The following is a 12,696-nucleotide window of genomic DNA, read 5'->3' on the forward strand; positions in this document are numbered from 1 at the left end:
GAATTAGCCTCCTGGCTTTAAAACCCAGTTCAAAGGAAGGCTGGGTTTATGACAAACCTGTGATGGAGATTAGGATCAACTTCAAAAGGAAAATATTAAAATTATATCTGATGGCAGATGGTTCCTGTTAGCTTGTTTACCCATCGAGCTGCAGCTCTGTCTGAGGTGTGAGAGAGACAAAGGGTTAGCGCCACCTCCCTGCCTGCTGCCATCTGTAGCTCTCTCTCCACTCTCCGGTCCCTCCATAGGCTAGCCTACACAAGCCTCAGTCGTACAAATTAAAAACGCATGACAGGTTTGCACGACGCTAATTGACTCATCTGTTGAAGTGACCCCAGCAGACATGCTGCTTCACTGAACTGAGTCAGTGAACACAGTTGCAGTGATTGTGATTATTATTACACTGTATCTGGATAAATAGCTTCCCCAAAGGCTTTTTTTAAATCAATATTGTTGTGTCTGTAGGTTTTTCAGGTAACTACCAAAAGACTTTTGCAAGATTTAGTTTATTATTTATTTGATGTTCATGTCCAGATACACTGTAAAACAAGATTATCCAACAATCCATGCATAGCAGACTTTCCTTGCTAGCCTACAGTATTTTGGCTCGTCTGCATGAGGGTGCTACCATTCAAATACTGACTACAGTACAAGTAATGTTATAACTGGGGGTATAAGTATAAAATTAAACTGTTAAACTAAATTATAATCTGAAAAATCCCGCACCAAAACATAATTTCACAGTATAACACTGAGTATTTATGTATTTTGAAGTGTAGTGTCAGACGGATTATTGATATCTGAAACTCAACCATCCCCAAATAATTCACTGAGTAGCTTTTTAGCATTAAACACTTTTTATGAGGATACCTATGATATAACCGTACCAAAGTGGATTATTCAATGGTATAAAAACAAACTTTTCATTGCCCTCTAGTGGACAAAGGACGTATCACCCACACTGTTTCTCTACCTTTCAAGCAGTTTATCTTCAGTTTTTCTTCACAGCAAGCTCTAGAGACATATCATCTGGCATTAACTCAAATACAGATCAATCTATGAGGAGCTAACACCTGGTGATGATGTTGTCAACTTCATGAATGTCATACAGCAGTCCATTGGTCTCTCATTCATGAATACAGTGAAAAATTCTGCTTAATGGGATATAAGATACAGGCTTGTGTAGGTGAGACAGCTGCTGGGACAGCAAACCAGCTGGGCACACATGCAAGTTATCACTAAATGATTAATTATCTTGACAGCCAGATGACTATGGGTGATGATTGCCTAAATATACAGTGCTGATAAAGTAAACGTGAAAACGGAGAGAATGAATATTGATATTTAAAAGGCAAGGTGGGCATCTTTTTGCAAATAAGGACGGTGATGACCCAAATAGCATCTGCAGACTGTCTAATTAGTGCAGCTTGTTTCTGCCTAAACGTTTCAAGCTTCTTCCTCTTTGTTTGTAATTAACTAAGAATTAATTTCCCCTCTGAGAACGGGAGCAGAGGGGGGAAGCATGAGTCAATACAAAACATAAACAATCGGGGGCACCCACAGCTGTGCATAAAGACACTCCTCTGAAAACACGGTGTACCTGCGTGGATCCGGAGCTGGCTCTAACCCTGGTGCTGAGCTCGTCCTCTGTGATCTGGCTGTGGTTGTGTCTGCTGTAGAGCAGGCGGAGAGGCACTGTGTCCTCCTTCCCCGCGAACCTGCCTGCATCACGAATAGCCTTCAAGCTTGACAAGGCGTCTCCTGGTCAGAGAGGAGGAAGGAGAAAAACACCGGTTTCATAACACAAGTGATAGCCTACCTTCATCACAAACAGCGTCATCTGAAATGTCGATTGCTTTTATTTTGCTCTGATAAAAAGAATCAGCTACAGGCTGCATGCATATTTTAGATGGAGATCATGGTGTAGACGATGCCACGAATTAAGAAGAAGCAATCACGAGCTTATTGATGAAGATTGTACGCGTTGATAGCTCAGTTGATATCTGGAAAAGCTTCAGTTACCATTTTGGGCATTAGGGCTGCTCTGTTGACCGACGTGCATCAATCCACAGACGCACAAAAGGGAAATCCACCATCGCGGGCGCATCCTCAGCATCATCACCTTCCCCTCTCCCTCTCTTTTGTTAGGAATTATAAAACAATGCGGTATTCCAGGAGCAGGCTCTCGAGGTCCTGCCTTCGCTAGGGGAGCTGGAAACCGGGGATGGTCGTTTGGTTAGCGCAGTCCCTCCGGATGGGGGCCATCAGGGTTCTTGCGAGTCTGAACGCAGAGCGCGTCTGAGAACGAGAGAGCGCACCGAGACCCCGCGGATCAGCAGCACGGAGGAGGCAGGGAGGAGAGATAGAAAGAAGGAGGGAGGGAGGGATGGAGGGAGAGAGAGGGAGAGAGAGGGAGGGAGGCAGGGATGGATGAAGGGGAGGAGAGGATTGGGAACACCTCCTTAAAACACATCAATATCCAGCAGCTCACTGCAGAAACGCCTAATGCATAAATATGAGCGAGCGGTGGAGACGGGATGGAGGAAAGCTGTCGGGTCGGCCAGCGCCTGCGTCCTCCTCCTCCTCCTCCACCTTCCTCCATGTTCAGATGGAGCAGAAGCGCCATTCCAGCCAAATTCTGCCTGTTATTATCTGCACGAGCCAGTCCAGCCACAGCTAATGAATTCCTGTGTGCGCGTGTGGTGGTATTGTTTTTGTTTAGGCTTTAATTTTTCTCTTCCCATAGGCTGTAAGAATATCCATCCACCAAGTTCTGACAGATTTTACAATATTGTCAAAACAGGAGACTGTTTTTACATACTTGAGACTGTTTGTCATGTTTATCTTGCACAATTTGAGCATCTACAGTCATTTTTGTTTTTACTAAAGAGAGACTGGATGAGTCACTGTAACTTTCTCTGAACTACACGTGTTCATACACACCAGATGTTGATTTGCCTTTAGCCGATATTTTATTTCCAGACATGTTATGATAGCTTGCTAAATGATATTGCTCTGAGGCAAGAGTTAAACACCATCCGGCACAAAACAGACTTCAGAGCCAGTGTAGAGCATATTTTAAGGACTGACAACATTCAAATACATCCACAGTGCAATTTTTCTTTTATGCATATTTTCTTAAAACACCTGGTTTGACATGACTTAGTGTGAAATCATGAAATATGTCTCTGCGTAAATGACTTGCAAACCTGAGGGACCACGGAGAGGGTTTTTAAGGTTTGCATGTTACGTTATCAGTGTGAAGACTGAGGATGGGTAAAACTCGATTTTTTTTTTTAAAGGATTGTTAACAGATTGGAAATGCGCCTCCTTAACACTCCTGTTATGTTGAGGGTCAAATTGACCCTTTTTAAAGTCTATTTTAGGCAATGTATGCCTTCCAAACCAGCTAAATGCAGCATAAAAATCTGGGCAGCATGTGACAGAAGAGGAGTCGTGTTAATTTATCAAAATCACATCCTAAAAATTAAAAATTAAAATAAATTAAATTAAAAAAATGTTGTCATGTAAATATATTGTATTTATATTTAGGTCTTTCCAATGTACATTCAAAATGTTTTAACATGAATTTGAATGAAAAACAAGCGAGTTATCCTCATTAAACCATGATCTGTGAGAGTTAAAGAACACCAATGGACTAAATCTTGATTTAAATGGTTAGTAATGGAGTTAAAAATTAGATTTTAAAAAATGTGTATTGGGATTTTTTGGGGTTCTGACACTTTTGGATAATTGAATATGCACTGGGTCAAACTGAGCCAGGACCATTATTGCTGTTCCAGAGAAACGAACATAACATTTGGGTTAAGGGCGTTTGAACAACTGACTAAATGCATACTTGGTTTAAGACAAGGCTGCAACAAACAAAAAACTCCAATATTATTAAAATGTGAGATTTGTTCATCAGAATTTCCCAGAGCCCAAATCGACATGTTAAAATAGCTTCCTTTTCCAGCAGCAGTCCAAAACCAAAAGGTTCTTCATTTACAACCAGACATGACAGAGCAAGGCAAAATAAGCTTTCATTTAATAAGCTGGAAACAGCTTAATCATCCACACAATGATCTTTAAAGCACAGTGGTGTCAGGAAATATTTATAAGAGGAGCAAAAAAAAATACAATAATGTCTGCATTCTGCTTTGCCTCATCCTTTTATTTGTAGTACTCTTGTTCTTGTGCATGGAACACTTTGTTGCTTGGATTTTTTTTCTTAATGCCACTGACACAAAGACTCCATTTGACCCAGTACATCCATTTGAGAGCTACGAGGGAAACAAGGGCAGCGTGCTAATGCACTAAATACAGGGAGACACGGGAGAAGCTGAGCTAATGCATCAGAAAAAGCACAAAAGGCAGGTAATGAAAAGTGCACTTAGGAGGAATCCTAAAATGTCATATATAATGTCAAGTACCAAACATCAAACCTGCAGGTCTTTCACATTAGCATACATATTCAACCACGATATGTATTTCATGTGCATATACAATAAGGTTTCCATGTCAGGAAGATTAAGCTCCCTTTTTCAGATGACAGTAAAACATCATGACCACGGCTGCTTGGTTCCCTTATGATGCCACTGACTGAGCTGCCAGTATTCAGACTGGTGCAGAAACCGTGAGCTTTAATGGAGGACAATGTTCTAAAAAGTCTTTCAGTTAGATATAATTAAGATGTTAATACCTTAAAGAGCACAATATCATGTCTTGTGTCTAAAGAAAAAAATGATCTTGTACAATGAAGAGCCCATGGCTGAGAAAGCAGTATGGTTCTTGTAAAAGAAAATGCAACAGTAGTTCAGTCAATTCCTTTTGTTTGTTTTCCCCTTTCTAGTCCTAGAACCCCTGAAACTCCACGTCCATGTCGTCACTGGATTCAAAAAGTTCCCAGAGTTTCCGCAGGGAGCCTTCGGGACTGTCACGTGGCTTCTCATGTTCAGTGGGAGTGTCCACTTTCCGCCTTTTGCGTTTGTAAACTTTAACCTTCCTTAGAACTTTTCGAACTGGAGGAGAGTTTGGCGCGGGAGGGTTTGTTTCTTCTTTTGCCGAGTTGTCCTCGTTTACTTTGATTGGAACAGCACAACACACAGAGGAGTCCTGCTTCTCCTCAGCCTCCTTTTGTTGATTTGTTTTTACATGAGGGCTTTTTGAGGAAGCTTTGTCCTCTCCATGAGTAACGTTGAGCTCTGAGGGTGAATCCTTCATGTCTTGACTTATTATTCTGTGCATTAGGTCAGACTGATGAACTCCAGAGGGAGTAGATGCAAGGGTTTCACCTCTAGGAGGAGCCGTTTCCATATCAGACAGAGAAATCTGAACCTGCCCCGCTTTTTCAACACAAGAAGTCAATGAGTTCTGTCTGCACAGCTGTTTACGTCCAAGGGGTTTGTGCTTTGATTTGTCTGCAGGAGAGTAATAACTCCTCCTGTCCCTCTCTCTGCATATCAGAGGAGGGACTGTTCCAAGTTTCGAAGTGTGTCCTAAATTATATCCCTTTCTTTCATCAACATTCAGATGCTGCTCATCCTTAATAGTCTCTGCAGTATCCAGTCCTCCCTGATGCCTCCGCTCAGTTCTCCCATATGTTCGAGGAGCAACCAGTACAGAGGAGACACTGCACTTTGGCCTGACAGAAAAAAAGGAAACATGAGGTGAGCAGAGAGAACAGACAGATTTCTTCATATGTCGAAACAGGTTCAGCAAAGTAAGATCACATCTACAAGACATCTGAATCCACTGTGAGCTTATTATAATGCTACACATTTAACTAGAATCAAACAAATTACCTTTTCACTTGAGTTCTTAAGTGAATTAAGTTGCAGGGAAAGGTTGAAACCAGTCTGTCCACAACTGAATACTGGTCACTCCTTGAGAAAGCTTTGTGGCGCTCACTTTGTAGATGCTAACGGAAAAACAAGCAAAAGTTGTCAGTTAGATAACTGATGATGACAGATCTCTGCGTACAACCAGAAGTCTTCCTTGTTTAGCTTTCTGTCACCTCACCCCGAGCACATCTGTTTATCTAATCATTATGAAATTACTGCACACACTGGACTACATTGCGGAATCATTGCACAGAAGTATCGATTGTATAACACTACTTTTTATCTAAAATTTAGTTTTACTACAAATATTTCTCTCAGAGGTTTTAGTTGCTAATTAAGGGTGACACATGCTCTTTTTCATCAATATATATTGGTCTAAGAGGTCCCCAAAACATGTCTTTAAAGTTTATTGCTCAAAAAAACACTTCGAAATCAGATTTTGGAATGCCTGTAAACCCCTCTTTTTCAGTCCTGTTCAGAACAGGCTGTTTTCTGTGTCTGTGCCTTTAAATGAGAATGAGCTCTCTGACCACGCCCCCTCAGGAAGTGGATGGGACCTCGGCTGTCCAGCACGTTGATCTAATGTATACATGTTGGCTGAATATACACGGCTGCTCACAGACCCGCGTTACTTCAACCCTCTGAATTTGATCCAGAATCTGATCCTGATGGAGAGGCGCCTGCAGCAGAGGGGTATACTACGAAGCCGGATTTGCGGTTATCAAGGTAACTTCAGGGTTAACTCTGGATTTTCAGTACTACGAAGGTGTTTCCCATCTTACCAGGGTAGATAACCATGGTTACTCATGCTGAACTCCTAACCTGCTCCGCAGCAGGTTATGCTCAGGATCAGAGATCAGTTTGGAGAAAACTCCACCCACTGACCAATCAGCTCGCTCCATCACGGAGCTCTGTGGGCTGATCGCGAGGGGAGGGGGGAGAAGAGACGGGCAGGACACTTTGTCTACCTGTATGATTTTATATATAAAATACTGATGACAGTTATTGATTATCTTTCCTGACATCATATATAAACAGAGTCTGAAGTCAGATTATTCAGATTAAATCGTTTTACTGCATTAAATATAAAACTGCGCGGTCTCATCACTTTGAATCATGCTCTCATTTTTATTAGTCCTTTAACCACAGCGCTCAGTTTAATACCGTCAGGACTGCAGCTGAAATATTACGTCTAAAACTTACACACACGAGACAAGATTAAATCAGAGAGAGATCACTGTCAGGGAATAAACAGAGTTATTATAGTCAGATGATATCTATCTGCACTAAGATGGGAAATAAAACGTCATTAGATAATTCACTGTGTTTTTGTCTTATCCCTCAGTTCTTCCTTCATGTTTCAAACTCAGCTGTGTTGAAGTTAATCTGGATTATGTGTTTAACTTCTTCATATTTTTCTAATATCAGTGCAGTGTTTGAAATTCATTTCGATGTGCTGACGGGAGACTGTCTGTGTCTGTGATTGGTCACATGTTGCCTTCTCCGCCCCGTTCATGTGAACGCGCTCAGGGTAATTCTGGATTGACTCAACATGTTGATAACCAGCTCTGTGTGACAGATTAGTGCGATCTCCTTTGTCAGGTTCAGTGAAGCCGGATCAGGAGAAGATATCTAGGATATGCTGAACTCGCTTCGTAGTATACCCCTCAGGACCTTTCTGAACGATTGGTCACAGATTTTGTGTTTCTTGTTGTTTTATTTGTCAGTATGTTGATGTGTGTCTTGGTACACAGCAACGAACATGTAGCTATGTGGCTATGCTAACTAGTGCTAGCACTTTTCCATGAAAAATAAAAACCATCCACTAGATCTTCAAATCTGCAGACGTGGGGAGTAAAACCGACCTTTGTGTTTATTAAGACAGCGTACAACTAGCATGCCTCCCTCCTAAGCTCCTTGTTAGCACACATGTGTGCAGGTAATGAAAAACAGGGGAGGAGTTCAGTTGTATTTTATACAGTCTATGGGCTGAACAAGCTCCGAGCTCTGACTTCCGTTACAGACCGGATGGCGTTATGACGTATGAAAAACACCAAAAACTAAAACGGCTTGTTTCAGCACACGTTTACAGAAAGGTAGAGAAATCAGAACAGGGGCTGAATGGATTTTTTTCATTTTTGGGGGGTTTGTAGACATGCCAGGGAAACATATTTCAGGTAGAGAACCATTAAAAAGTCGATTTTGCATGATATGTCACCTTTAAGACAATAATCAACATGAGTTTGTCAAAGGCTAGAACAGAGTGTTCGCCAGCTACTGTTTCGATAATGCAATATTAAAACATCACCAAATAAGAGCAAAATAATACACAATCTATGGGTCGATCAATTTTAAATTAGCGTTGAATTTTTTTTACTTTTTTTGTTGAGTAACAACTTCTAAATCACAGTGCGGCTACTAACACAAGTTAAGAACGCGCACTGTTACTTTGATCTTGTTTTGAAATATTAATTCTCATGAACGTATTGTGATGGAGTGTTGAGGCAGTGCCACAGTACTATGATTCTTTCTCCTTATAGTCACATTAGAGTGAAAGTTTGGGATTTCTTTTTGTGATATCTTACCGTTGTGAGGTTCTCGTATTTCATCAAACAGCACTCGCAGTAGCCGCCTCGCTTCTTGTCTCTGTTCTTCTTTCGGGCTTGCACTCTCTCTTCACTGTAGTCACATAAGCCCGGAGGTTAGAGAAATAAAACCAAGCTAAGATGAAAACAGTTTGGGTCCCTTCAATTTGATGAAACTTTAATTCAGTCTTGATGGGTGGCTCCAGCAACATTGAATCAAACAGTGCAGACAAGCCTTAAACCTGAAGAACTTTAAATTCTGCTTTTGATCAAAAAGCTTCAAACTGAATTATCAATGTGTGTTTCTGCAAGTATCAGGCAATAATATGAAAAATACATTTTTTAAACATTGTTGGAAATTCTTCTAGTTCTAGTTCAATCATTTTCCACAATGTAGTCTGTACCTGTGTCCTTGCTGTTTGTTCACAGGAGGGTCCTTGTCCTCCACACAGAAGGGACTACAGGGAGGAAGAGTCTTCAGGGAGAACTCAGGCACATTTGGCATTGTGAGGTAGATTGGACGGTAGTGTCTGAAGTTGGGGGAAGAAATACGATCATTAGACTTAAACAATCCACAGACAACAAGCAGATGTTATCTTTTTTTTTTTTAAACCTACTGTCCCTTACCTGCTGGAGTCCTCAACCTTGATGAACGGTTTATTGATCCGCCCTCCTGGAACAAATATCATTGACAATTTTAGAAAAGCATGTTTATATAAAGCATCAAAAACAATCCAAACTATTTCGCCTTAATAGAAAAAGTAAAAGGCTGCCTGTGTTTTAGAAAACTACATAAAGCATTTACCTCTGACTTTCTGTGAGCTGGGTTTTGCTGCCGACTTAGCTTTGGTCTGCAAAGAATGACAGAAAAAGCATTTAGGAACAAAATCTAAGCTCCTTTTTCTTTTAATTTATTCTTTAGAAACAAAAGTTCCACACAGGAGTTTCTGTATATGTAAACTTACACTTGTTTTAACAGCAGTGGTAGCAGGATGGTGGATACCAGGGGTCTTGATTTTCTTATGAACATACGCCAATATATCTGTAAGTGCAATTCGAGTAAGAAAGAAAACACATCAATTAAGTAATTGTTCACCTTTGACCCTGAAAATGCACCTAATGGTTGACGAAATGTAACAGAAACTGGAGAACCTTTTCAACATACCGTCTAAATAAAGGATTTTCACACCCCACTCCAAAGCATTTGACAGGATCTTGTTCATTTTCACCCTCTCCTAAAAAACAAACAAATGCGTATCAGCACAGAAAACGAACGAGGTAATCACAGTTTATCTGCAAACTCATTAGTGTTGACTTCACAGACCTGCTCTTTCACCACTTTCTCCACCAAAGACTTGCCCCGACTTGTAACAAGCTGCAGGACAATGACAGAAAATGAATATCTATGACATTCACCAAAAGAACAGAGACACCTTGAAGGAAAAAACAGCAGAAATGAAGTGACACTGAACAGTTGAAAAGTGAAATTTAGAGTGGACTCACAGCTTCCGTTTGGCCCTGAGACTTGCTTTTGATTATGTCCCCATGGCTGTCAGGCCGGTGCATGTTTGAATGAGGGTGAGGTGAACTCGGTCCAGAGTCCGGGCTGGGGACTGGAGTGTCCTGTCTGAGGCAATGCACATATCTCGCCTCCCTTTTGTTAGATACCAGATATTTGATTTCTTTACTGAAGAACTTCTCCACCATCTGAGTGAAAAACAAGCAGGATACGGATTCTATGAAATGTTTACAATTCAGTACTGATCTCCTCAACTGTTGAGTGCCAATGAAATCTTAATATATACTGTATGTATATGTCATGATGACATGGGAGAAGTCACAGAGCTTTGAAAGTTTTTCCTCACCCCTCCGAGTTCCTTGATGTCTCCTTCTAATTTCTCTGCTGTTCTGTTTGTTGGCAGATCAAGGTAAAACACTTTTCCAGCAAAAGGTTTGACTTGGCTAAGCTTTGCCTTTTCCCCTCCAGTACTAAGGACTCTTCCTGAAAAGCAACGAAAAAGACAGATGTCAAAAGAGGGTGTCCAGAGGTAATCTCAGCTCTTAATATGATTACACTTCTATGATATCTGCATTGTGTTTGTTTTACCACCCTGTGTCTGAGAATGATGAATGCCATTTAATCCATGTTATGCTATCATATTACTTGCATTTTTGAAGCTATTTTAAAGACAGACTTACAGTGAGAAAAGTTGGGACTGGGAGTTTTTAAGAAACAAATTTACATTTATTTTTAACAGAAAGGGAATGCACCAAACACCAGAAGTGATCCGGGAGTGATCAAGTGAGGAGTCATTTAGTTTGATCGATGGAGAGAAACCAAACGGGGGCAACGTTTGGTACTGGTAATCCGTTTGGTACCGGATCACTTCCAGTGTTTGGTACATTCCCTTTCCGTTAGAAATAAATGTAAATTTGTTTCAGAAATGGTAAAAGTGTTCTGTTGTTTTTAGAATTGTCTCACCGCTTGTAAATGTGTTTTTCTGATTTTGTAAATTTGTTTTCTTAAATGTAAATTTGTTTTGGCCTTGGTAAAAGTGTTTTGCTGATGTAATTTTGTTTTATAAAATGTAAAAAAAAAGAAATTGTAAATATGTCTCCAACTTTTGTAAATGTGTTTTGTCCTTTTGGGCCACCATACATAAGTGATAAAATGATAACAAATAGTTTAATATGTATTGTAATAGCCAGTGATGGTGATAACTGGCGATTAGCCCGACACTAGGTTTTAAATCTACCTTAAGAAGATTGGAATGGTACTTTATTGATCCCCCTGGGGATAATTCAATATTTCACTCATGCTATTTTGGACATGCTACACATAGTTTTTTTGGTATATACATACAAATGCACACACATGCAGTGAACATGCTTAGGGAGAGATGTCAGAATGAGGATACTGCCATCAACCAGCGCACCCAAGGGGTTCGGTGCCTTGCTCAAGGGCACGTCAGCAGTGCCCAGGCAAGTGAACCAGCACCTCTCCAGCCACCAGTCCACTTGCCAAACTTCGTTTATACTGGGACTCGAGCCGGCAACCCTTCGGTTCCCAAGCCAAGTCCCTATGGACTGAGCTACTGCCGCCCCAATCAAAATAAAAACACAAAAGGGCTTCACTGCTAGTCGTATAAAGCAGGGGTTCTCAAACTTGTTTGGCTTGTGTACCCCCTTACAAAATCAATTTCAGTGAAGTATCCCCTTGTATGGCCGAGAAAAAAAAATCAGAAAATAATATGTGAAATTGACATGAATAAATGTATGCATGTGGTTTTATTTTATACAGTCTATGGGTTTTACAGCAGTGGTTCCCAAACCTTTTCTGTGTGCCCCCCTTTAGCAGATAAAAATCCCTGGTCCAAGCGGGTTTGCAAATAATATATTTTATGAATGAATATGTTCAATTTGGAAATAGTGCCCTATTTGATGTTGCATTGAAATAAAAATTAAATGCTGTTGATAAAGTTGTCTTTAATCCGATTTTTTTAATTTTTTTAATTGTCATGCTACTTGTTTTTTTGTTATTTTAAACATTTGTCACGTAGCCCTATTTAAGAATCACTGGTATAAAGTACAAGTTCACTAAAGCATACCTTGTAAAAGGGATCCTGTGTGCTTCTGGATGCGCTTTGGCTTCATCTTATTTTCTTTCATTGAGAAAAATAAACGTTTTTGTTTCACTTCCCTGTCGAGTCAACATGCCACAGGAAGTTTGTTGTCCCCTGTTTGGTAAACAAAGGAAGAGTTGTATTTACAAAGAGACAGTAAGCAAAATAGGCCCGAGAAAAATATGTGGGTAGCGCAAAACATGTTGTTAATAGTTCCCAAACTCCATATTTTAACTTACAGTGAATTTAACTAACTTTGAATACAGTCTGACGGTGTGAGTCACTGTCTCGTTGGAGAGACAGCTTCGGCGGTCGGCTGCTCAGCTCAACTCACGTTGAATAAAAACGAAGAATTATCCACACACATTTTTTTTGAAGAACTACAAAATATGAATGAAAAAGCAGTACAGAGGTGTTTTGCCAGTAGTTGTGAGCTTTCCAAGTTAGTCCTTCACCGAATGTGTCTTTCCCGCTTTAAATCCAATACTAGAGGAAGCGTATGTTGCCACGTCGGATAATTTCCGTCAACTTGGGCAAAACCACATTTGACAACAACAAGTTCCCAGTCTATACATATTAAAATTGCTTAATTATTTACATCCATTGTTTTTGTATATTAAATTCTTGTAGAAAGAACATGTATTT

General features: G+C 40.3%; 2 protein-coding genes across 3 annotated transcripts in view; both read right to left on the reverse strand.

Annotated features, from left to right (window-relative positions):
• adam22 (ADAM metallopeptidase domain 22) overlaps window positions 1-3,438 on the reverse strand; it is an 81,198-nt gene extending 77,760 nt beyond the window's left edge. Inside the window, exons 1-3 of the mRNA XM_034697499.1 lie at window positions 2,944-3,438; window positions 2,023-2,298; window positions 1,601-1,761 (exon numbers count right to left, since the gene is read on the reverse strand). Of these exons, the coding sequence (XP_034553390.1) occupies window positions 1,601-1,761; window positions 2,023-2,119 (258 nt within the window). The 5' untranslated portion in view covers window positions 2,120-2,298; window positions 2,944-3,438. The remainder of the gene's footprint in view (window positions 1-1,600; window positions 1,762-2,022; window positions 2,299-2,943) is intronic.
• A 661-nt stretch (window positions 3,439-4,099) lies between these two features.
• On the reverse strand, window positions 4,100-12,593 carry dbf4 (DBF4 zinc finger). Of its 2 annotated transcripts, none has more exons than XM_034697377.1 (13): window positions 12,307-12,593; window positions 12,037-12,165; window positions 10,294-10,430; window positions 9,932-10,135; window positions 9,753-9,803; window positions 9,594-9,663; window positions 9,394-9,470; window positions 9,234-9,279; window positions 9,056-9,101; window positions 8,833-8,958; window positions 8,429-8,522; window positions 5,805-5,920; window positions 4,100-5,644 (listed from the first exon to the last, which is right to left on the reverse strand). In XM_034697377.1, exons 2-13 carry the CDS (start codon window positions 12,095-12,097, stop codon window positions 4,855-4,857), a joined length of 1,818 nt encoding a protein of 605 aa, XP_034553268.1. In that variant the 5' UTR covers window positions 12,098-12,165; window positions 12,307-12,593; the 3' UTR covers window positions 4,100-4,854. The 2 variants fall into 2 exon arrangements, with proteins under 2 accessions (XP_034553268.1, XP_034553267.1); XM_034697376.1 differs by having other exon boundaries at window positions 12,291-12,593.
• Window positions 12,594-12,696: the final 103 nt, after the last annotated feature.

Source organism: Notolabrus celidotus, chromosome 12 (genome assembly GCF_009762535.1).
Source record: "Notolabrus celidotus isolate fNotCel1 chromosome 12, fNotCel1.pri, whole genome shotgun sequence".
In the NCBI taxonomy this organism is placed as follows: domain Eukaryota; kingdom Metazoa; phylum Chordata; class Actinopteri; order Labriformes; family Labridae; genus Notolabrus; species Notolabrus celidotus.